This window comes from Salmo salar, chromosome 04 (assembly GCF_965601325.2).
Source record: "Salmo salar chromosome 04, fSalSal1, whole genome shotgun sequence".
In the NCBI taxonomy this organism is placed as follows: Eukaryota; Metazoa; Chordata; class Actinopteri; order Salmoniformes; family Salmonidae; genus Salmo; species Salmo salar.
Window position 1 is genome coordinate 45,278,727 of NC_138294.1, and position 22,939 is coordinate 45,301,665.

A 22,939-nucleotide genomic window follows, 5' to 3' on the forward strand; every position below is an offset into this window, starting at 1 on the left:
AGGGGAGGACAGCTCCTAACAATGGCTGGAACGGAGCAAATGGAATGGCATCAATCTCATGGAAATCATGTGTTTGATGTTTTTTATACCATTCCACTTATTCCGCTCCAGCCATTACCTGTCCTCCCCATTTCAGGTGCCACCAACCTCCTGTGATATGAAGATCCTTCTTGATTTGAGTCATCACGTGAAAGGTTGTCAGGCTCATCCCATTTAGGCCTTCGGCAACTCTGCTGTGCGGCAACTCTGCTGGCGCCAAAGAATCAGCACCATGGACAGGGGTTTCAGTTGCTATTTTGCCAGTCAGTGTCACAATTCGTTCTTGTAGCTGATACATGCGACGAGAGCATGACTCAGAAGAGCACCAGACAGACTGACCACACAGAGGAATGAGATCACTTCAATGAGGGGAAACATTTCAGACATTTCCTCGAGGTCAAGGAAGTCGGGAGAGTCTTGTCTTAATTTGATTCTGGTTGCACGTTGCCGTCTTACACATAGAGCATATGCAACAATACGTATGCTGCTCAAAACGTGGTAAGAAAGATCGAGCATTGTACATCCAATTGACCTATTTCTCTCGATGGCTGAGCCTAGTATTCTACTACCGCTTCTTTACTTTCGGGATCTGAATATAGAAGGTGAGGGCCAGGGCCCATAGAAATGACAGCCCCTGCTTGTACGAAAATCAATTTCACCCCCTGACCATAGCAGTTTGCTTCCTTAATACGCAGAGAGCAGCATAGTATGACGTTGATGGGGAAGTAGGCTACAGGTTCGTTGCATCCTAACTTGTGTTGAAAGGGATCCACTGCCGGCACCGTTGCCCTGAAGGCCCAGAACACAAGCGCAAAGCACCCAGGGTGCCTCACCATAGATTTTCATGGAGATATGAAACATATTGAATTGACATGTAGGCTACTACTGCCACTTTTAGAAACGTGACCCTACGTATGCATTTGCAAATCATATTATAATTCTTATTTTTTGGGCATGAAGGACAGATTTCCACGAGAATCAATATACACGTGTGTGTGTACATGCGTGTTTATGTGTGTGCGCGTAGGCCCACTGCATCGAAACTCCCATTGATGCAACGCCTGCTGCACCGTGGGTACTTCATTGTTTTAATCAACCAAATGATCCACGCCTTGCGTTTCTGAAATCAAAGATGTAAAGTGTGCGTGTGTGTGTGTGTGTGTGTGTGTGTGTGTGTGTGTGTGTGTGTGTGTGTGTGTGTGTGTGTGTGTGTGTGTGTGTGTGTGTGTGTGTGTGTGTGTGTGTGTGTGTGTGTGTGTGTGTGTGTGTGTGTGTGTGTGTGTGTGTGTGTGTGTTTGTGTGTGTGTGTGTCAATGGCATCCTGAAGCCTATTCATACCTCTAGCCTAAATGTTTCTATATTCGAATATTGCAGCAGATGCCCCATGGGCACCCTTTACCATCTGTTACTCACTCTCAAACATTTAATCACTATTCCACATGTAGCTAGACATATTGACAGGGGAAGAACGTATTGCAACTGAAGAGGAAGTACAGTCATAATCCTTTGATGTGCTTTGCTAGGTTCGACTTAACTGGCAAGACTAAAGAATAAACTTACCGCAGTTTTCACACAATATCTTCCCAACATCTTTTTTTAGATTCTTCCCACTAGTGTCTAGGGGAGCATACGATGCCTTGAAAACCAAGGGATCCTCGGTTGGGTCCATGAAAAAAATGTACTTGTGATTCTTTATCACTGTGGTGCACGGAGCCTCCGATCCGAATTCCCCCACGGTGACGAGCTGCTCCCGTCCCAGACCCCCGCTGTTCCGCGGCCACACGTCCAGCACTTTGACACTCACACGGTACGGCTCCGCTGAGACGTTCAGAGGCGCAGACTGCACCTTGCCCTCGATCACCACAGCGGATTTGTAAGCCTGGTCCTGCAGGGAATTCAAACTCGGGGAGTAGCAGGCGAAGGAGACCCCGATGACCAGCATGGATAAATGTACTGAATCAAGCCTCATGCCGCCTGCTTTGGCTCGGTGGTGGCTGATCGCGTTGCGGCAGGGCTCTCTGGGCTGCGGGGCGATGGCGGTGGAGCTGGGTTGAAGGAAGAGAGAGCAAATAGGCTCCAGTAGCACGGCGGCGCGGCAGACCTTGCGTAAGTGTCCATGCCATCGGGATCCGCTGCTTTTTCCAATAATTTTGCAATGTGGAAACACCAGTTAGGAACCGGAAACCGCGTAATGAGGCTGGGTTTAAAATCCCATCACTGCATTCTGCTAAAAATACATTCTAAAATGCAAGGGATTCATGGATTCCCCCCATCAGAAGATGCTCCTATGCTGCCATAGTAGCCTATCCGCAAGACGAAGCCAGTCTATCTTTGCCCAGAAATTGCAGTGGTCGGGTGGGCGCCGTGCTCAGCACTGATGGTTTTCTATATCATTCGCCGCAGAGAAAATACGCCAAATGCTGCAGTGAACAATTCGTTTTATAGTCCACTTGCAAAAAATGCATACGATTCATGCCCCTAACGAAACAGTGTTTTGTTCCACGGGTAATAAACCGCCTTTTCCCACTGCCCTGTCTCTCTCCGCCTCCCCCACTTACCAGAGACGGAGAGAAATATGCCGATTGCGAAGGGCTCCACCACAAAAAATGATATTTAAGACTGGAGCGCTATGATATAGCCTACCCCGATACCAAAGCTCGGTCACCACACTCCCCCAAACGCCGACAAATGACAATCACTTCATGCTCTTCCCCATCACCAAACGGTTTCACGTTCAAATGTAATAATGAAATAGAACTGAAAAATGCATCACGCGTCCCGTTTTAAAATTGCGTATTACAGTAGGCATAGGCCTATCCCTCAGAAAAAAAAGATAAAAGATAGCTTGAAAAAGCAGCTGCAGTCAGTTCAGCAGATAGAAAGGGGTTTCGTCTGCGATGACTAACCCTGTGAAAGCGCGATTCAAAGCCTCAGATTCTTCAACAGACTGTTTTGAATGAGTTTTGCGTCTCATTCCATTATGAAGTCATGCCCTGCCTTCAGGCCACATTCGTCGTTCTGCCTCTGAAAAAAAAACAGATGCTCAGGCGCTGCATCAAATCCATCAAATCCATACAACTAAAACAGCTGCGAATGGGCTTTAAAGACAGGAGAACACACAGCTATCTTTCATGCATGGCCAGGCACTTGGTGCATATTCAAATATTCTTGTGTTAGTTGTCAATGAGACATGCGTAATGGCATGGAGAGAAAATATGAAATGGGAATTGATTATATATAGCCTACACATTCACATGTGAAATAATATCCTCCCTATTTGAAGTGAATAAGTCAACTAACTTAAAGGTCAATATTGTGTCGGGCTTAATTTGAATGCGGAGGAAACCACTGGACATGAAGCTGAACGCTTTCACGAAGGGCGACATCTGTTGACCAACAAACATTCCCCAGAGAAGGTGAGCAACGTGAGGTCATATTCTGAAATGCTCGCCTCGAATGTGACCATTGTTTTAGCATCATACTCAATACAGACAGATATTAGCAACACAGCCTAAAACATGCAGGAGGTTGACTAAAAACATTGAAGGAAAACTTCTCCCCAGCCACCCCACTGGGCACACACTGGTTGAATCAACGTTGTTTCCATGTCATTTCAATGAAATTACGTTGAACCAACTGGGACTATACATTGAATTGACGTCTGTGCCCAGTGGGTCGTTACTATTTTGACCCACTTTATCACATAAAAAAACACGTTTATTGCATCTGCTCTGACAACATAAAAAAAAGAGATTTTTATTTGACCCGCCAATGAACAAAACACAAAGTCGTATTGAAATGTACCCACTGGGCACACACTGGTTGAATCAACGTTGTTTCCACGTCATTCCAACGGAATTACGTTGAACCGACGTGGAATAGACGTTGAAAGGATGTCTGTGCCCAGTGGCCAGGTCTGTCTTTCATATCGCCCCATCCCTCCTTCAGAAACTCTCATGTACACCATTGACAAAGTTTGACACAGGTTCTACAACAAATAGGCCAACGAACGAAAGGGCTAGATGAACATGAGAAATGGCCCATTAGCTTTTGGGCTTCACATGGAATGCACGAGATAGGCGAGCAGGATGGCGCTGTCCATTGTGCTGAGACCGCATCACGTCCAACTGAAGAGGCAATTTACCTGCCCTTTCATGAGGCTCTTTGAAGTGGTCTCTTCAGTTGTTGTCTTATATATTTAATATACCAATGAAAATAAATTTTCCTTGCAACTTAAATGTAACCACCACCCAGAATAGTCTTACCGCCCGTGTAGGCTAATTAACTTGTCATATGACAAATCTTCTAGGAAAATGTAATACTTGCTCCCCACACAAAATAATATAAGGAGTATAACGTCTCTGACTTTCAGGATAAACAGGTAGGTTTTTATCTTACGATCAACTAAAGAGAACCTACAACCTCACCCAAGTTACATTATTAGGCCTACGTGATTGGGATATGCGCAGGGAAACGATACCATCCTTTATTTTACCCCAGAAGAGCAAATTACACATCTAGGCCTACAAGGTTTTCAATGAATAAAAATGTGTTCAATTAATTTAAAAGGTGTGTTCAATGAATTACGATGTATATTGTTTCCGATTAAATTGACCTAAGGACTAAATGCCTTTTGTAGTGGAGGGATCGATTTGGTATAAGAAGCAACACCAGCTTGTGGTTCTCTTCAGACATGTATCGAGAAGGTATTAGCGGGTTTGAGAAATCTTAAACTGCAATTTCTAGAGATAAACAGTGCGAGGCGCACGCCTCTTGCAGTTCACCCAGTAACTGAGCGTGCTGACATCATAGGACAAGCGTGCGGCGTTAAATTTGTAGGCTACGTGCGTCCCTCTCCATGCCACGACTCGCTGTTTCTTTCCATCTTGTGAAGCGGCGAATCAGTGAGGCAGCACCACTGTATAGTGTTGACAGTAGGACTACAAGGAGTTATTCACCTTTTAATTTTTCGTTTCTGTCTGCTACGAGACTACGCCGAAGCTGTTCAGGCGCTCTGCCTGCAGACTAAGCGGGGTAAGATATGCCTGTCCTTGTTGCACGTTAATAGGTCTGTGACGATGGGAAGAGGACGACGGGTTTATGTACATGTCATTGGGTTCATTACTGCAATCCTCTCACTTAATCGGTGCCCCCGGTTTGCAAGCGATTTCCCTCAGCAGTGGACATTTGGCAGCCTTAACACAATGGACGAGGTTTCCGATAATATCGAAAGTGTTGCCAATCAAGCCATGTTGACAACCGGCACTGCAGTGAATCGACAGCAGCGTATAAGACATGTCTGCAGAAGCCTATGGAGACTGACAACTTATATAGCGCCTTCGGGTTTGAGTCATACATTCTTAGAAAAAAAGGTGATATCTAGCACCTAAAATGGTTCTTCGGCTGTACCCAAAGGAGAAACCCTTTGCGGTAAATTATTTTGAATTCAATCACTTTTTGATAGCACCCCTTTTGATTTGAACAAACCTTTCCATACATTGTAGAAGGGCTCAGAAAGTTACCTGAATGGCAAAACATTCAAGAGATAAAGGTGCTCAAAGTTGACCTGTTTTGCATACCATCCCATCCCACTGGGGACAGACGTCAATTCAACGTAATTTCATTGAAATGACGTGGAAACAACGTTGATCCCCAACTTGAGTGTGCCCAGTGGGAAGAGACATCCATGTCTTCATCACTGGAAAAAATAAAGCGTTGAGATGTATATCATTTAAAAGCTTACAAACTTTTTTTTATAATTTCGAGAGAAAAAAGATTAATTGAAAATGTAACATTTTATTTTACCTTTCACGTCAATTTGATCCATCTAAAAACTCGTAAATATTCGCCTATGTTGTAGCTTAGAGCCTATTTTACATAATTCTGAGGTTTTGTGTTGTGCCCGCCATCGTTTAAGGGTGGGTGTCATGTTTTGGCTGATAAATGTATTAAAATGGGAATAACGTTGAACTGTCAACTTTCAAATGGTACCACGAAGATGGTTGACAGTCCACACATCAGAGAATGTTGACCTGAATGGGAATATCTTTTTTAAATTATACCGTCAGTCCTCCATGGAAAACCTATTCAAATAATAGAAATACTGATAATAAATGGTAATGTCTATTCTATGTTGACATTCAACGTGGGTGGACCAGCGCCAATATTTATGGTAGTAATTAGAAGTAAACATTTCAACACAATTTACATTTTTAATAGTGTAACCTACAAGCTAAATTGCATAGAGAATTCATAAAATGGACCTATTTCTATGATTTGAAATGTATTCAAGAGCATGCTGAGTCCCAACAGATGGCGGGAACAGCAACACAAACCTCAGAGGATGTAAAGTAGGATCTAAGCTAAAACGTATGTGAATATGAAAAATATCAGCATTTACGCGTTTTTAGATCATTTAAAGGTTAAAAATGTACGAATAAAAAATACATCTAGAAATTATTACATATTTTGACAGCACTGTTGGTAAGCTTTTAAATTATATCAAAACTCAACCGTTTATCTTTTCCAGTGATGAAAACATGGATGTCTCATGGTATGGTAGGGTATGCAAAATGGGTCAACTTTGAGCACCTTTATCTCCTGAATGTCATGACATTAAGGTCTACAAAGTCACATTCAAACCACTTTTTCGATGGGCAAACATGTATGGAAAGTTGTTTAAATCAAAAGGGATGGTGCCAAAAAGTGCTTCAATTCAAATGGATTTACCCTTTGAAGAACCCTTTTTGGTTCCAAGTAGAACCCTTTTGGTTCCAGGTAGGACCATGGTTCTACATGGAACCAAAAAGGGTTCTCCTATGGGGACAGCCGAATAACCGTTTTGGAACCCTTTCTTCTAAGAGTGTAGCATAGGTTACCTCTACAACAAACAGGCTATTTTACCTGGAGAAATGACAGTGTTGTCACATGGATTCACAGCCCTGTAGCCTAGTCAGTGTTTTCTGCATCATCCTTTGGCAATCCTTTTACTGACATGACACCTTTTTGAAGTGTTTTATGAGACTGCTGGACATGTTCTAGAGCTCTCAAACTCAACTCTGGACCTTGAAGCCAGTTCAACTGCTTTTTCCCCATTGTTCACCTCCTAATCAGGGACTGGTTTAGACCTGGTTCACCATGTGGGTGCAATTCACTATCAGGTAGAACAGAAAACCAGCAGGCTCCGGACCTCGTAGGGTAAGAGTTGAGCACCCCTTGTTCTAGAGTATTCAAACTTTGCTTTTGATCGTGTGTGTTTTGGAATAAGCATCCTGGGCCAAATGAGCCAAAAGATCAAAGAATGTGTATGAACTGATCTACAACATCGACAAATGATCCAAAATGAACACACAAAATAAAATGTACATATACTGGCATATGAAAATGCAAATATGACTCCAGGGAAGGTGGGACAAACTTTTCAAACTGCATTTTAGAGATACTTTACTTCATGAAACATGCATGTATATAGCCTTAAGACTTAATTAGTATAATATTTGCTTCTGAGTGAGAAAATGCAGAACATTCCTCTATTTTCAGAGGTGGATCTGTTTTCTGTGTTCTTCTGCTTCTTTCACCCTTGTGCCCATGAAGACAAGTCATCCTGTTGTGGGGATGGTCAAAAGCACGAATCCAAATAAGAAAATATCAAGGGACCATTCAACCAATGTTCTTGTCCATCACAGTTCAAAATCTTTGGATTCATAAAGAAGACAAGTTAAGAAAAATAATTTTGCCCATGAAAACATTCTTAGGACAAGTGGAAGTAGGACACCAACCTAATATTTAAGGAAGGTGTGTGTGTGTGTGTGTGTGTGTGTGTGTGTGTGTGTGTGTGTGTGTGTGTGTGTGTGTGTGTGTGTGTGTGTGTGTGTGTGTGTGTGTGTGTGTGTGTGTGTGAGAGAGAGAGAAAAAGCTGCCATGCCAAAGGAGGATGCAGAAAATACAAACTTAGGGGGAAAATAAATAAAACGTGAATGTTCTTAAACTCTTGTTGGCTCAATACAAAATCAGCTACACATTTTCATCTTACCTTAGCACAATATAGTCTGATGTGTGAATCCCGAACGAGGCAGTGGGATAACTTATTCGAAGGATAGAATCACATACAATAAATGACGGACGAGGGAGAGAGAAGCTAAACACGATCATATAGCCATGGAATTCTATTGTTGTTAAATAACTCGCCTATAGGTTGGAGCGGTTCTCTACGAACGTTTTCTGGGTCCTAGTAAGTTGCAAATGAGACTGAAGCATTACAGCAGTGTTTTTCAGCAACATGACCGTTTCCTTTTCGATATAAGTTTCCCATCGGTCCACTTCTTAAAACATTGAACGTATACAATATCACCTTTCACTTAAACCTTTGAGTCTTGTTGACACATTTGTAAACAATTTGTAGGCTACGATAACGTTTTTAAACGTGGTGTCTCAGATAGGCCTATCATTGTTTTCAACAAATGTTCCGTAATATACTCTTACTTTCCTCGAGCAACTGTGACACTTCTCATTTAATAGGGCTATTTTCCACTTTCACAAATAAATGAATAGTTGCACAAAATCTGTCCAGCAATGTGGAAAAAATAACCAATGTATTTGGGCTGTATGAAGCCAAATGAAAAACACTTTAAAGCAAAGTCTATTCAGGAATAATACTATTTAGGCTACATTAAGGTGCATCTACCGCTCGTGTCAACGTCACTTTTAAAATGAAAATATTTGTCTCGTTGACAATGGGCCTACAATGCTCAGACACCCAGGTTTCAGTTTTCAAATGAATTGTGTCAGAGTAGGCTATAGGCCTATAGTCAACACTGACATTCAGGTATATATTGCCAAAATGAACATTTCCAGAACGATCAATGTATATCATTCGATGGCCTGCATGTGGGCTAGACTGGAAAATGGAAGTATTGAATCTGTTTATTTCTTAATAGATTTTCGGTAGTTCCATAGGCCTCAAAGAGCCAGCGCATTGAGACACCATATTTTCAATTTCTTCCTTCCTCTGGAGAACATCAACATCCTGCATATCAAACGAAGATGTATGTGGTCATATATTAACGTATTAAATTTCATCTGAATAAGAAGAAACTTAACAATCAAATTAGCATCTTATAATCGACATATTAGATCAATTGAATTCCTTCCAATTGTTTTTGTCCCATAATAGTTACACTTATTTGGATGCGTTTTCTTCTATTCTAATACACATTTATTTTATTGCAACGCTAATCGCTATGACGTTAGCATTTTTTGGGACAAATACACAGTTTAACACTTCCCTTACATGCTGACAATGGCAATAGCTATTTTTCACCAATGATGCCCTCATTAAAAAGGAACGTACATTTTAAAGTTTAAATACAATAGAAAATAACATTATTCAGCAAACATAATTATGTAGGATTAAACATTTTTATTCGGTTACACACGACGTATTGTTACTTTTGTTTGAAAAAAACATGCTATTTTACATAGGCTAACGATGAACTAGATATAATTGCACATTTTTTAATTCCCAAAAGTTAGAAGACAATTAGCCTGTAAATAGATGCGTTATTTAGATAACATCCGAAAAACACAATTCTGAAGGCTGTTCATTTGGACGGACGGATTTAATTTTACGACTAGGATAATAATATGCTAATAATAAGCTAATTAATAGGCTATAGGCCTACATATCTAGTTTTTGGCTACCAGTTTAACCACTTCCATTAAAAAATAAAATAATGTTGTAATGTCAATTATCATATGTATGTAAATTTGACATGTTAAGTTGAATTAAAATATAAACGAAATGAACGAAGTGATTTGTGCAGTATGGAGCTCGTGAGATCACTAGGCCTACTATTTTCGTATTCAATCAAGAGAATTGGCTTTAATTTACAAAGAAAAACATTTGATCAATGTAGATCTAGGCCTATAGATCTGAGAATCGAGTATGTATCACAAAAGTGCTCAATCATGACATGTAGCCTATATTCTAGTAGGCCTAACAAATACTCTATTTGGTAGGATCTACTGTCTATTTGGCAGGCCTAACAAAACGAATGGGAACGGTTCTCTAAGTAGACTACATAGACAGGAGTATGAAAGAAAGACTCACCCTATTACCATGACTGCGTGTCTGTCTAGGCTTAAATTGAATCATATCAGCCCAAGGTCGAAACAGGAAAGGTTGGTAAGGACAACTGTATACACAAACGAAAATATATAAGCCAAACCGAGACACTTAAATCAACAGACCGTTTTATTAAACCTAGCAGCCGTAGGATTTGTGGTCTTTTTTTTTTAGGTCATTACCAACCTGTGCCTGTGCAGACAACGTTCTTGTATTTTGTTTCCAAATAGGTGTTTCTCTCACAATACTTGTAATAGGGAAGCGGCACAGGCTTCCGAATCGAGGCTTTCAGATGGTAACAGTGAAGGTCAATTACTAGGCCTACATTGGATAGACTAACAAGGCGTGAAATATAATTGGTGTGAAACCCAATAGCTAAGTATAATAGATGGTGCAGGTATTTGCACGCCGCACTGGCAACCTTAATAACGCATGTAGCCTAATGTAAAATGTTGCCTTCAATGTGAGCCTCTGGACTGGATTGAAGCCACCATAAGCTGTCAGCATTCTATGTATGGCTTGTGGGAAACAGAGTTCTTCGTTTTTATTTCACCCCTTTTCCCACTGCTTTGACACTATCTTTTCCCATTGCATCATAAAAACATAGCTAGGCATACACACAACACATTCGCAAACATAACAGACAATACCAAACAGTGCCGTAACCTTGTAATAACCCGTTATTGAGGAATAATAGGGCGAAATGTTTTTTCCATTAGCAAAGGTAAGCCATTTTTACGTATACGGTTTTACGCGTTAATGTTTTACGCAGACGATTCAAGTAAAATACAAAGTTTTACTGCACTTCTGGATTGCACTTCATCCAATTTGATACTCAAAATAATAACTTCGATTTCAGGTTTGAAGTGGTAAGCTTGCATCACACAGAATAGCCTGAGCATTTAAACGGTGATGTAAATAGGCAATTCCTTTTATTAATGCGCCACGATTGTAATTTAGGCCTAAAGGATAATATAGAACTTCCACTTTGAGCCCGTCTCGATAGATATTCTTCTTGTATTTCCCTCTGTGTAGATCTCGCGAGAGTGGTGGCGTGGCTGGCTGACTGTGGGGTTGCAGTAGACAGAGGGAGAAGGCAGGCAGGCAGCATCATGGCGGACAGAGACAGTGGAAGTGAGCAGGGAGGAGCAGCCACGGGCCCGGGCGTCGGTTCCATGCACCCAGTGACAGGAGGGGCGGGCTCGGCTTCTGGGCTGCAGCACGAGACGCAAGAGCTGGCGTCGAAACGGGTTGACATTCAAAACAAACGGTTCTACCTGGACGTGAAGCAGAACGCAAAAGGCCGCTTCTTGAAGATAGCCGAAGTCGGGGCCGGGGGAAACAAGAGCCGCCTCACTCTCTCCATGTCAGTGGCAGTAGAGTTCCGTGACTACTTAGGGGACTTCATCGAACATTATGCCCAATTAGGTCCTAGCAATCCGGACATCGTACAGGATGAGCCGAGGCGAGCACTTAAAAGCGAATTCTTGGTCCGGGAGAATCGGAAGTACTACATGGATCTGAAAGAGAACCAGAGAGGCCGGTTTCTGAGGATTCGACAGACGGTGAACCGGGGGCCCGGTTTGGGATCCACGCAAGGCCAGACGATTGCTCTTCCTGCCCAGGGACTTATTGAGTTTCGTGACGCTTTGGCCAAACTCATTGACGACTACGGAGTAGATGATGAACCTGCGGAGTTGCCCGAGGGGACCTCCTTGACAGTGGACAACAAACGCTTTTTCTTCGACGTGGGCTCCAATAAGTACGGAGTGTTCATGAGGGTAAGCGAGGTGAAGCCAACATACCGCAACTCTATCACGGTACCCTACAAAGTGTGGTCCAAATTTGGGAATACGTTCTGTAAATACGCGGAGGAGATGAAGAAGATCCAGGAGAAACAGCGGGAGAAAAGGGCATGTGAGATGCAGCAGCAAGAGGAGATGCATGTTGATGATGCGGACGAGGATTGATATAGCGCGAAAACATGCAACAACAACAAAAAGTAATCAAAATAACAAAAAGAGAAATTATAATAAACTTTACTGTAAAAAGAAAGAGATCTAAAGATTTAACTGTAATTGTTTAACTCCAAGGGAGCACCACCCACAAAAAAAGAAACCTACACAAACTGACAGTTAAGACATGTTGTCACCCATCGCTGGATGTTACCCACTTACCCACCATTAATACAGTAAGCGGCTGCTAAACAAAGTAATAACATTATATATGAACCGTGTTTCCTACTTGATGACAGATGATAAAGAACTGAGTGTTTATTTCCCTTATTAACCAATAACTTTTGTACACGTTAAAGCTATTATAAAAAGTGTTTGCAATTTTCAAATGGAATTATTGCCGAGTTATAGAAAGTCCTTTTCATGTGAGCTAATGACTTCAGCACAAATCAGATATTTTAGTTCTTCTTTTTTTTTTTTGGAACCAAAATGTAAAACCCTTTTAACCTTTTAAAGGGTTATCATTGTGTACTTGCCACCCTATTTACCTTTACCTGTGAGTAGAGATGTGTTTACACAAATCATACATGTATGAGGGCTAGGCCTGCATAGGAATTTTGTTTAGATGTCATGCAGTCTGAAAAAGGTACAGAGCCAATGTCATGCAAGGGAAAAGTGGTCACTCTTTTGTGCAATGCATTGCATCAAACTCAGAACACATTGAACTGGTCAATGGAACTCGACATGAATACCTTCAAAAGGATTATTAATGTTGTAACTTCTATTTGAAATTGAAATTGTCGTCATGCGGATTGGTATACTATAGACTACCTTTGTGTCTCGTTGTCATGCGATGTGTTTTTTAAAAAAAAAATCAAAGAAAAAAGTACTCGTCTTAGATTTAAGTGCGGTGACAACATGCAGCAAATGACATGACAAGTGCTCGAGAACGGCACATTTTGTAATATAGAGCACTCAACCCTGCGAGCACCACCGAATTGGCTTCGTGGTCTATTGAGTGCCGAGACGAAAAAGTAAAGCATGGTTTTGTGAAACTGAAATGTACGTCAATGTCAGCACTTATGGGACAGAGGTTTTCTGCTTGGGGAATTTGACTCACAAAAGGAACAGAAAATATCAGTCAACCAATAGATGCCAAGGTACCAGTGAGTGTTATTGCTGCATGTTTACCTGTACAAAGCCTAATGTTGGTTTTCCAACAACTGTGGCTCAAGGACCTCTCCAAGCTGGTTTTCATCCCTGCCAATGCTCAACTCTTTAGCTTGAATGCTGGTGTGACTCTGGGTATCTCATCGAGTTTTATAAACCCTGTCAGTTCTTTCCGAAGAAGCTGACAATAATCAGACCATGACAAATTTTCCTTAGTATTCAGTGAAAAGATCACTTGGCAGATTGAATGGAGTGAAAAGCAACAGGCCTAACTGTCCTTGAGCCCACCTGGTTGGAGCTACTGGTATTAAGGATACCCAAATGGGTGCGTCCTCTTCAACATATAAACAACCTGGTGCCTTACACACTCCGCATGCTTACATGCTGGCCTGGTGCTTTGGATCATGACTTGCCCCCCCCCCCCCCCCCGCCACAGCATAACTCGTGGTGCTAAAGGGTTCACTAAGAACCCTAAAGTAAAGGGGCAAATTACTAAGCGTTTTCTGCGACCTTCCTTCCCCAACCTCTCCCGTCCCCAAGCCGTCCAGGTATCGGCCTACATGTAAGCATGGAAGGGGGTGGTCACCCAGAAGACGATGCGGAGAAACCTGCTCTTCACAGGCCCAAGCCCGGTGAGGTGGAGCGGAGAGCAGTGGCTGATTGGGAACATCACTGTGGACTGGATTCAGAACGCTTGTTGGAGCCCCCCTTTGTGATCGTTTCTGTGTGTAGTTCTACGACTTGGGCAGTAATGTGTCATTTGTAAGTTGCTAAAGACCTCAATTACAGGGGAGTAGTAAGCATGTCTTATTTTGTTTTAGTTTTTAGTTTGAACTTTTCAAATGTTATTCCACATTATTTGTAATTTTGAATGTTTTTTTTGCTCACAGAGGATATTTTATTTTTTATTTTCAGTGCAACATTTCATTACTGTGTGCAATATCCTATGTGCCAATGGTGGCAATATATGTATATCAATTAAATATATGATTAATATTTGAAAGCATGTGGCTGAATTCCATGTTTATTTCTCTTCAAGGTTTTATATGCCTTTATCTGCACTTAAAGGTCTGGGAGGAGAAATCAATCTAGCAAAGCAAAGCTTAACTCTGCCTGATGAGGGGCACAGCCAACGCCATAACATTCACACTAACATGCTAAGGATGAGGAATAGTGTTGTCTGTCTCGTGGGCCTCATCTCTCCCTCTGGCTTGGGAAGAGGGAAGTGATGGGGGTAGGCTGATTGTAGGGGCTGAGAATATATGTTGAGTTTGGGTGAAAAGGAAAAGTAGCATGTAGCAATGTTTCCTGATTTGCTTTAAAATGGTGCTTTGGTACCAGTACGATACTTATGAAGGTGTGTGGTTAACTCCTGTCTTCAGTGGTTGTTTGTAGCACATTGCTTTCCTAACTGGATGGAATGTCTGACCAATATTTGTTAGAAATGATCTTTTTTTTCTCTCTTATGTTGCTTCCCTTTTCAAAGAGGATGATGGGTTAACTCATTCGGTGGCGATGCATCGAATATCATTTATGTACATTTTACAAATTTGAATACAGTTTTAATAAATTTTAATTGACCCACATCTGACAAATGTATCTTCAATATGTATGTGCTTTTTCTCATGAGGTTCTCTCCTGTAAGAGATGGCAATGTAGGGTTGCCAAACTGGGCAGGGTTTTTCTACTCACTGTCTATTTGGGTTATGGATATTGGTAACCTCCAGAAACACTGCAGCTCTTCCATCAGATAATACTGTATCATGTGGCCTATTTCATGTTTGTGATTGATTTTACTTACTATGTAAAAATTGCTTATACGGTAGGCAGTGCTTTTTTGATATGCATTTTGTGTTTGATCCTAGAAGGATTCTCTCTTTTTTTGTTTGTTTTGCCAAACAAGGACTTAGACACCAACACTCACAGCTCGACGTTCAACCACCTTGTGTAGCAGCTTATTGGGTCTTACGTTTCCATGTCATGAGCTCACAACCACCTGATTTGACTGCAAATACTGTATGTCAAAGTCCTAACAATCTGCATACAACTCAAATGTGTGTGCGGACCTCCCATTGACATCAATGTGCGATTTGGAAGTCCGAAGGGTGCATAAATCTATAGATGTTTGAAGATATTTGTTCACTGCTGGACTACTAGAGCAACCACCACCTGCACTGCCAGTGGAGAGACTAAAATATGCTACTGATTTCATATTTTTCGAGTTATGAGAAGCTTCAGGACTAGCAATGATTATGTATTATAAAACACTACTTCTAAAGAAAGGGCATCACAAGGTTATGATTACTCTTTTACAATCTCCAGTGTTAAAGACTGTTTGTTCAAGAGCTTCACTACTTGTGTAGGTTCGCATTTGACGTAGGCTACCCATGGTCATCCGAGCTTGAAGGTCAAGCAAATTCCTTTCTGGCTGGTGTTCGAACACAAGACCTGTTATTTGAGATGCAAAGGCAATGTAAACATTGAAATATAATGCAAAGAAAGGTACGGGTCACAGGAGGTTGGTGGCACCTTAATTGGGGAGGACGGGCTTGTAATGGATGGAGTGAAATTAATGGAATGGTAGCAAATACACCAAACACGGTTTCCATGAGTTTGATACCATTTGCTCCGTTCCAGCCATTATTATGAGTTGTCCTCCCCTCAGCAGCTTCCACTGGTACAGGTATGCATTTACATTGCCTGCCCAGTATGTTTAGCCAAATTCATTATTCATAGACCCAAAATGGCCACGTGGCCTACTTTTAGGAGGGCAAACTCAGCACTGCTACAGTGGCAATATATATGATTCTTACGATGACAAATTCATTCAAGTCTACTGCAGTATACTACAGAGTGATATACAGTGAGGGAAAAAAGTATTTGATCCCCTGCTGATTTTGTACGTTTGCCCACTGACAAAGAAATGATCAGTCTATCATTTTAATGGTAGGTTTATTTGAACAGTGAGAGACAGAATAACAACAAAAAAATACAGAAAAACGCATGTCAAAAATGTTATAAAATGATTTGCATTTTAATGAGGGAAATAAGTATTTGACCCCTCTGCAAAACATGACTTGGTACTTGTTGGCAAAACCCTTGTTGGTAATCACAGAGGTCAGACGTTTCCTGTAGTTGGCCACCATGTTTGCACACATCTCAGGAGGGATTTTGTCCCACTCCTCTTAGCAGATCTTCTCCAAGTCATTAAGGTTTCGAGGCTGACGTTTGGCAACTCGAACGTTCAGCTCCCTCCACAGATTTTCTATGGGATTAAGGTCTGGAGACTGGCTAGGCTACTCCAGGACCTTAATGTGCTTCTTCTTGAGCCACTCCTTTGTTGCCTTGGCCGTGTGTTTTGGGTCATTGTCATGCTGGAATACCCATCCACGACCCATTTTCAATGCCCTGGCTGAGGGAAGGAGGTTCTCACCCAAGATTTGACGGTACATGGCCCTGTCCATCGACCCTTTGATGCGGTGAAGTTGTCCTGTCCCCTTAGCAGAAAAACACCCCCAAAGCATAATGTTTCCACCTCCATGTTTGACGGTGGGGATGGGTGTTCTTGGGGTCATAGGCAGCATTCCTCCTCCTCCAAACACAGCGAGTTGAGTTGATGCCAAAGAGCTCCATTTTGGTCTCATCTGACCACAACACCTTCACCAGTTGTCCTCTGAATCATTCAGATGTTCATTGGCAAACTTCAGACGGGCATGTATATGTGCTTTCTTGAGCAGGGGGACCTTGTGGGCACTGCAGGATTTCAGTCCTTCACGGCGTAGTGTGTTACCAATTGTTTTCTTGGTGACTATGGTCCCAGCTGCCTTGAGATCATTGACAAGATCCTCCCGTGTAGTTCTGGGCTGATTCCTCACCGTTCTCATGATCATTGCAACTCCACGAGGTGAGATCTTGCATGGGGCCCCAGGCCGAGGGATATTGACAGTTCTTTTGTGTTTCTTCCATTTGCGAATAATCGCACCAACTGTTGTCACCTTCTCACCAAGCTGCTTGGCAATGGTCTTGTAGCCCATTCCAGCCTTGTGTAGGTCTACAATCTTGTGATTGATTGATTGCTTCTGTGGACAGGTGACTTTTATACAGGTAACAAATTGAGATTAGGAGCACTCCCTTTAAGAGTGTGCTCCTAACCTCATCTCGTTACCTGTATAAAAGACACCTGGGAGCCAGAAATCTTTCTGATTGAGAAGGGGTCAAATACTTATTTCCCTCATTAAAATGCAAATCAATTTATAACATTTTTGACATGCGTTTTTCTGGATTTTTTTGGTGTTATTCTGTCTCTCACTGTTCAAATAAACCTACCATAAAAATTATAGACTGATCTTTTCTTTGTCAGTGGGCAAACATACAAAATCAGCAGGGGATCAAATACTTTTTTCCCTCACTGTATGTTGTGTGTTGTGCTGGCACTAGTCAGCTTGTGCTTTTGGCCAGCATGTGTCTCTATCTAACCAATCCACAATCTTCATAGTGACATGGGTGTCTCATGTTTGGTGACTCACTGTTTTGAACCAATCAGAAGTGCAAGGAGGCCATTGAAGTGTCCCATCGGGACAGCACGATGGACTTGTGGAGACATGCTCAGTACAGCAGTGACCTCGACAAGACAAGAGGCCTGAGCCTCTTGGTTTAATGTTTAAGCTGTCGGACTGACAATCACAGGGCCCTGCCCAGGTGAAACTCCCAATCTGGCTACCTCCATATTTGCTGCGATATCATAATGGCAAATGTAAATGGTAGATGAATTGCAAAGCCTTGCCCTTATCATAACTCAAATTCAACTGCATCAAAATAGTCATTCCACGTCCCTTTTTGCTGGGTGAGAGAAATGAACCAATGCTGCTCAAACGCTCAGTCTTAACACAAATATGCCTCGCTTGCGATACGGTTTTGGAAACAATTGGAATTTAACTTTCATATGAGCGGGAAATAATGGTGAATGAAATGGTCCAATCGAAATGCAATCGCAAGGTGAGAGGATGTGTCGTAACAAATGATATGTATTAACCCTATATGCCTGACAGGGGGCGCTGTTTTCTAAGCTACCATGCAGCGCAGCCATTTTTGTAGCTATAGAATAGTGTTAATTTTGGCACTGTTTTTTAGATTTTGTCTTAGTCATTTTGGCATAAATATCATTCATTCTTAGTCACATTTGTCATTTGAATAATGGTTTGGTCTAGTTAAATGACGAAAACAGTGGGTCATTTGCGTCAACTAAATGCCCTTTCATTTTATTCACATTACATTTGTATTCCCTCATTAACCTATAGTAAACATAAATCACTGTCTTCCATGTGCACAAACATACATAACCTTGTCTTACCAACATATTAACTATAATTCCTTTAATAACATATCCTATTCTCTTCCCAACAGCAGAAATATGACAAACACTAGCTATGTTTCCATCCAATTGGCAACAGATTTTCATGCAAAATATTCTAAAATGTGCATAAATAAAATATCAGCATTTTCCTACCAGAGATATGTTTCCATCAAATTGACTTGTTGAGGATAAGTCTCTGCGTGATGACGTAGTGCACATAAAAATAACTTTTGCAGTTGAATTCCCATGTATTGAATACAAAATACAAGGGTTTCCATCGGATTCTCAACTCTACTGATGGTTTTGTCAACAACAAAAAATGCGTTATATAGCAAATGGATCCACTCTGCGCATTAGCCAACAGCTCCAGATACAGTGCGGTTATAGCCTACATGACGAGATTAATATGGACAAAACAGGTCGATTAATTGACTCCAAATTTACTTCGATATGATGGTTATTATATCGATATTTGTGCATAAGTGTTTCCATCTCCATTTGTCGCATCACAAAAAATATCCCACCTTGTCTAGCTGTTTTGTTTTGTCGACATTTGGAAAGTTTACTGACAAATTTGCTGTTTTCCGTCAGGCTTGAAGCGAATAAAAAATAAAAAGTACTTTACTCACATAAAAAGGTTGGATGGAAACCTGGTTATAAGAATATATAAGAAAATAAATTCATAATTCAGCCACATATATGTATATATATATATATATTACATACAAAACAAACAGACACATACAAGTGCAGAGAGAGAGAGAGAGAGAGAGAGAGAGAGAGAGAGAGAGAGAGAGGAGAGAGAGAGCGAGAGAGTAGCGCAATCACCAGATGGCAAAGTAGTATACTATAGGTGGCACCTCCATCACTCCGTCACTCCCATCCACAGTAAAGTCATGACATATAAAAAAATATTGCCAGCTGTGATGGAAACAGGAAGTCTCGGTACAATTTTATAAATGCCAACAGATCATTTGTACGTTCGACATGGCTGGATCGTTTTGTGTTGGTAAAATTAAGTATGCGAGAAATGGCGGTGGAAACGCATTTATGCGCAAATATTGATATACTAACTATCATATAGAAGTAAACTTAGAGTCAAATGATGATATGGTGTGTGGTCCTCCCACTATTACTCGGAAACCATGCAGTTTATTAGGCTACAGATGACAAGTTATGATGGACTTCACAGGGTGGTGAAAGTGCAAAGAGATAAGCTCGATGTTCCTTTCCAAATAAATATCAAATGTCTTATTCTAGTGACATGATGATTGATGCTTAACTGCTGTTTGACAAATGCAAATATTATCATGTAGACTATCCTACCCTCACAGCCTACCGGCACTGTATATGTTGTTGGCTAGAGCGCAGGTGCCAAAACCAGAGTGGGCACATTTGCTATTTAACACAACAGTTTTTGTGACAAAACTATCAATAGAGTTGAAAATGTGATGGAAACACATTGAACTTTATATTTTTATTTGGTACATGAAAACTTAAACAAAAAAGTACATTTTGTGTGTCACGTCATCACGCACTGCGTTTTATCTGTAACAAGTCCGTTTGGTGGAAGCATCACTGGTGGGTAAATGTATATATTTTCTTTATGCAGATTTTTGAATATTCACACGAAAATGTTAATGACTGTTTCGCCCAGTGATGTAGTCGAATCTCTGCCTCGAGTCTGAATCGAGTCCCAAGTCCGCTGTGCTCGAGTCAGAGTCCAAGTCCAATGGTCGAGTAAAGAGTCTATGGCTGAAGTCCAAGTCCCAGTGCTCGAGTCCTGGTCCAAGTGCTCAAGTGTGAGTCACATTAACTCAAAATAAAGTTATTTACCCAGTCAGATATAGTGTTGTAGCACGAGGGATTTAATCAATAAATAGTGTGTTTTCTTTTTTCATGCCACCAAATGTTTGCATATAGGCTACTGTTAATGTTAGCGTGGCCACGTTCAGTTGCAAAACGTTCTCGAACGTTGCAGATAGAAAGCCATGAATAGAGCCAACATTATTCCTTATTTAAAATGGCAGAGGTATGTTTGTTCTACACAGCACATTTCTATCTGAACGTTCCAAAACGTTGCTTCCTCCTGAACGCGCCCCAGATTATTAACTATAGCTAGCTAATGAGGTAACATGACTGAACAAGGTGTTGCCTTATCAAACGGACCGCAAGTTATCCTAGTCTTAGAATGGCCAGCGATATACTTTATGAATGTAAAATGTGGCCCACTAATGCACGATAGAAACAAAAAAACGTATAGCGCCGGTATTGTGGGTCATATCTTTTGAACAGTAATGGCTAACCACTGAGCACAGACATCAGGTCAACATCTAGTTTTGATTTACATTTGTTTGAGTTGTCAACTAACGTGAATTCAACGAGAAATCAACAAAAATGTCACCATGTCATTGGATATAGGTTAAAAGTTGGGTGGAAAAAAAGGCACAATTCCCTTAAATTGATGACTTTTGCTAATCCAATCAGTACTCCACGTTGATTCAACGTAAACGCATGTATTTTTGAGGTTGAAATGATGTGGAAACAAAGCTGATTCAACCAGTTCTTGCCCAGTAGTTTTCTCTGAGGAAAAGAGGGAGAATACTACTTTGGCTACAGAACCTGGCTATGAAAAGTGTATCTAACCAACCTGGTCTCAACCTGTTCATAACATACATCCCATACACTCCATTTACTATGATATGTTACGTTTCATATGGTATGTATTCATTTGTGGATATTCATTACCCATTTCGTCTGATATGTTACGAATTACAATTTGTATAATATATTGAACAAAAACATGCAACAATTTCATTGATTTTACTGAGTAACAATTAATGAGGAAATCAGTCAATTGAAATAAATAAATTAGGCCCTAATCTATGGATTTCACATGACTGGGAATACAGATATGCAAAATGGGACTCACAATGGGCCTCAGGATCTCTTCATGGTATATTTGTGCATTCAAATTGCCATAGATAAAATGCAATTGTGTTCGTTGTCCATAGCTTATGCCTGCCCATACCATAACCCGACCGCCACCATAGGGCATTCTGTTCACAACATTGACATAAGCAAACTGCTCGCCTACACAACGCCATACACATGGTCTGAGGTTGTGAGGCCAATTGAACATACTGCCAAATTCTCTAAAATGACTTTGGAGGCAGCTTCTGGTAGAGAAATGAACATTCAATTCTCTGGCAATGGCTCTGGAGGACATTCCTGCATTCCTGCTCCCTCTAAACTTGAGACATCTGTGGCATTGTGTGGTGTGACAAAACTGCACATTTTAGAGTGGCCTTTTATTGTCCCCAGCACAAGGTGCACCTGTGTAATGATCATGCTGTTTAATCAGCTTCTTGATATGCCACATCTGTCAGGTGGATGGATATTCTCGGCAAAAGAGAAATGTAAAGGGATGTAAACAAATTTGTGCATAACAATTTAAAGAGCTTTTTGTGCATATGGAACATTTATGGGATCTTTTATTTCAGCTCATGAAACATGGGACCAACACTATATGTTGCATTAATATTTTTTTCAGTATAATTGTGCTTATCATGGAAAAGTTCTCATTCTCTCCAAAAACTCTTGTCCAGAATGTCATCTCATTTTAGCCAACTGAAATGAAAAATATTTTTCAGTTAGTTAATAGTTTTTCCTGGGCCTCCTTCGTCAACTATAGTCTTGCCAATTGCCACTTTTTCAATAGGTGTTTGACAAATCGTTTTAATGTGTCTGTTTGTGTGTTCACACGTGGCAAGCATTTTGTACATTCACTCTGCCAAAAGAGTACAGAGTTACAGTCACTCACCCTTCTAGATAACTTAAAATCAGTCTAATCAGATCTTGTGTCTCTAAGTCTCCTAGGCTAGCTAGTGCTAACCAACCTCTTTTGCTAATTAGCTTCAGCCTGCTGGTGTGCGACTGTGGCAAAATTGGTTTGATGTTGGATAGCATATCCCTGGGGTTATATATAATGTAAATGGGACAATATTTTTCTGTTAGTTGTCTAATTAAACGATTATTAATATTTGTATATGGATTTCTTCAGTTTATAGTGGGTTTGAGATTAAGTCATAAAAATGTGGAGCTACTGACCTTTTAAAATACTGTCCCATGTACAGTGCATTCGGAAAGTATTCAGACCACTTCACTTTTCCTACATTTTGTTAGAGCCTTATTTAAAAAATGTATTGAATTGGTTTTTTCCCCTCATCAATCTACACACATTTCCCCATAATGACAAAGCTAAAACAGGTTTAGAAATGTTTGCAAAATCATTAAATA

At 40.9% G+C, this 22,939-nt stretch overlaps 2 protein-coding genes across 5 annotated transcripts in view; one reads left to right on the top strand and one right to left on the bottom strand.

Annotated features, from left to right (window-relative positions):
- Positions 1-3,037, bottom strand: part of LOC106602814 (pro-neuregulin-2, membrane-bound isoform) — a 164,466-nt gene extending 161,429 nt beyond the window's left edge. For 2 of the 3 annotated variants that reach the window (XR_014392144.1, XM_045716902.2), the window contains exon 1: positions 1,600-3,037. Coding sequence is in view for 2 of the 3 variants with exons in the window: in XM_045716902.2 (XP_045572858.1) it covers positions 1,600-2,008 (409 nt within the window). In the remaining variant the exon portion in view is untranslated. The remainder of the gene's footprint in view (positions 1-1,599) is intronic. The other variant, XM_045716903.2, reaches the window with a different exon arrangement.
- Positions 3,038-4,900: 1,863 nt separating this feature from the next.
- Positions 4,901-14,873, top strand: LOC106603021 (transcriptional activator protein Pur-alpha). 2 transcript variants are annotated; one of them, XM_014196125.3, is made up of 2 exons: positions 4,901-5,073; positions 11,198-14,873. In XM_014196125.3, exon 2 carries the CDS (start codon positions 11,275-11,277, stop codon positions 12,130-12,132), a length of 858 nt encoding a protein of 285 aa, XP_014051600.1. In that variant the 5' UTR covers positions 4,901-5,073; positions 11,198-11,274; the 3' UTR covers positions 12,133-14,873. The 2 variants fall into 2 exon arrangements, with proteins under 2 accessions (XP_014051600.1, XP_014051601.1); XM_014196126.3 differs by lacking the exon at positions 4,901-5,073 and adding an exon at positions 10,746-10,886.
- Positions 14,874-22,939: the final 8,066 nt, after the last annotated feature.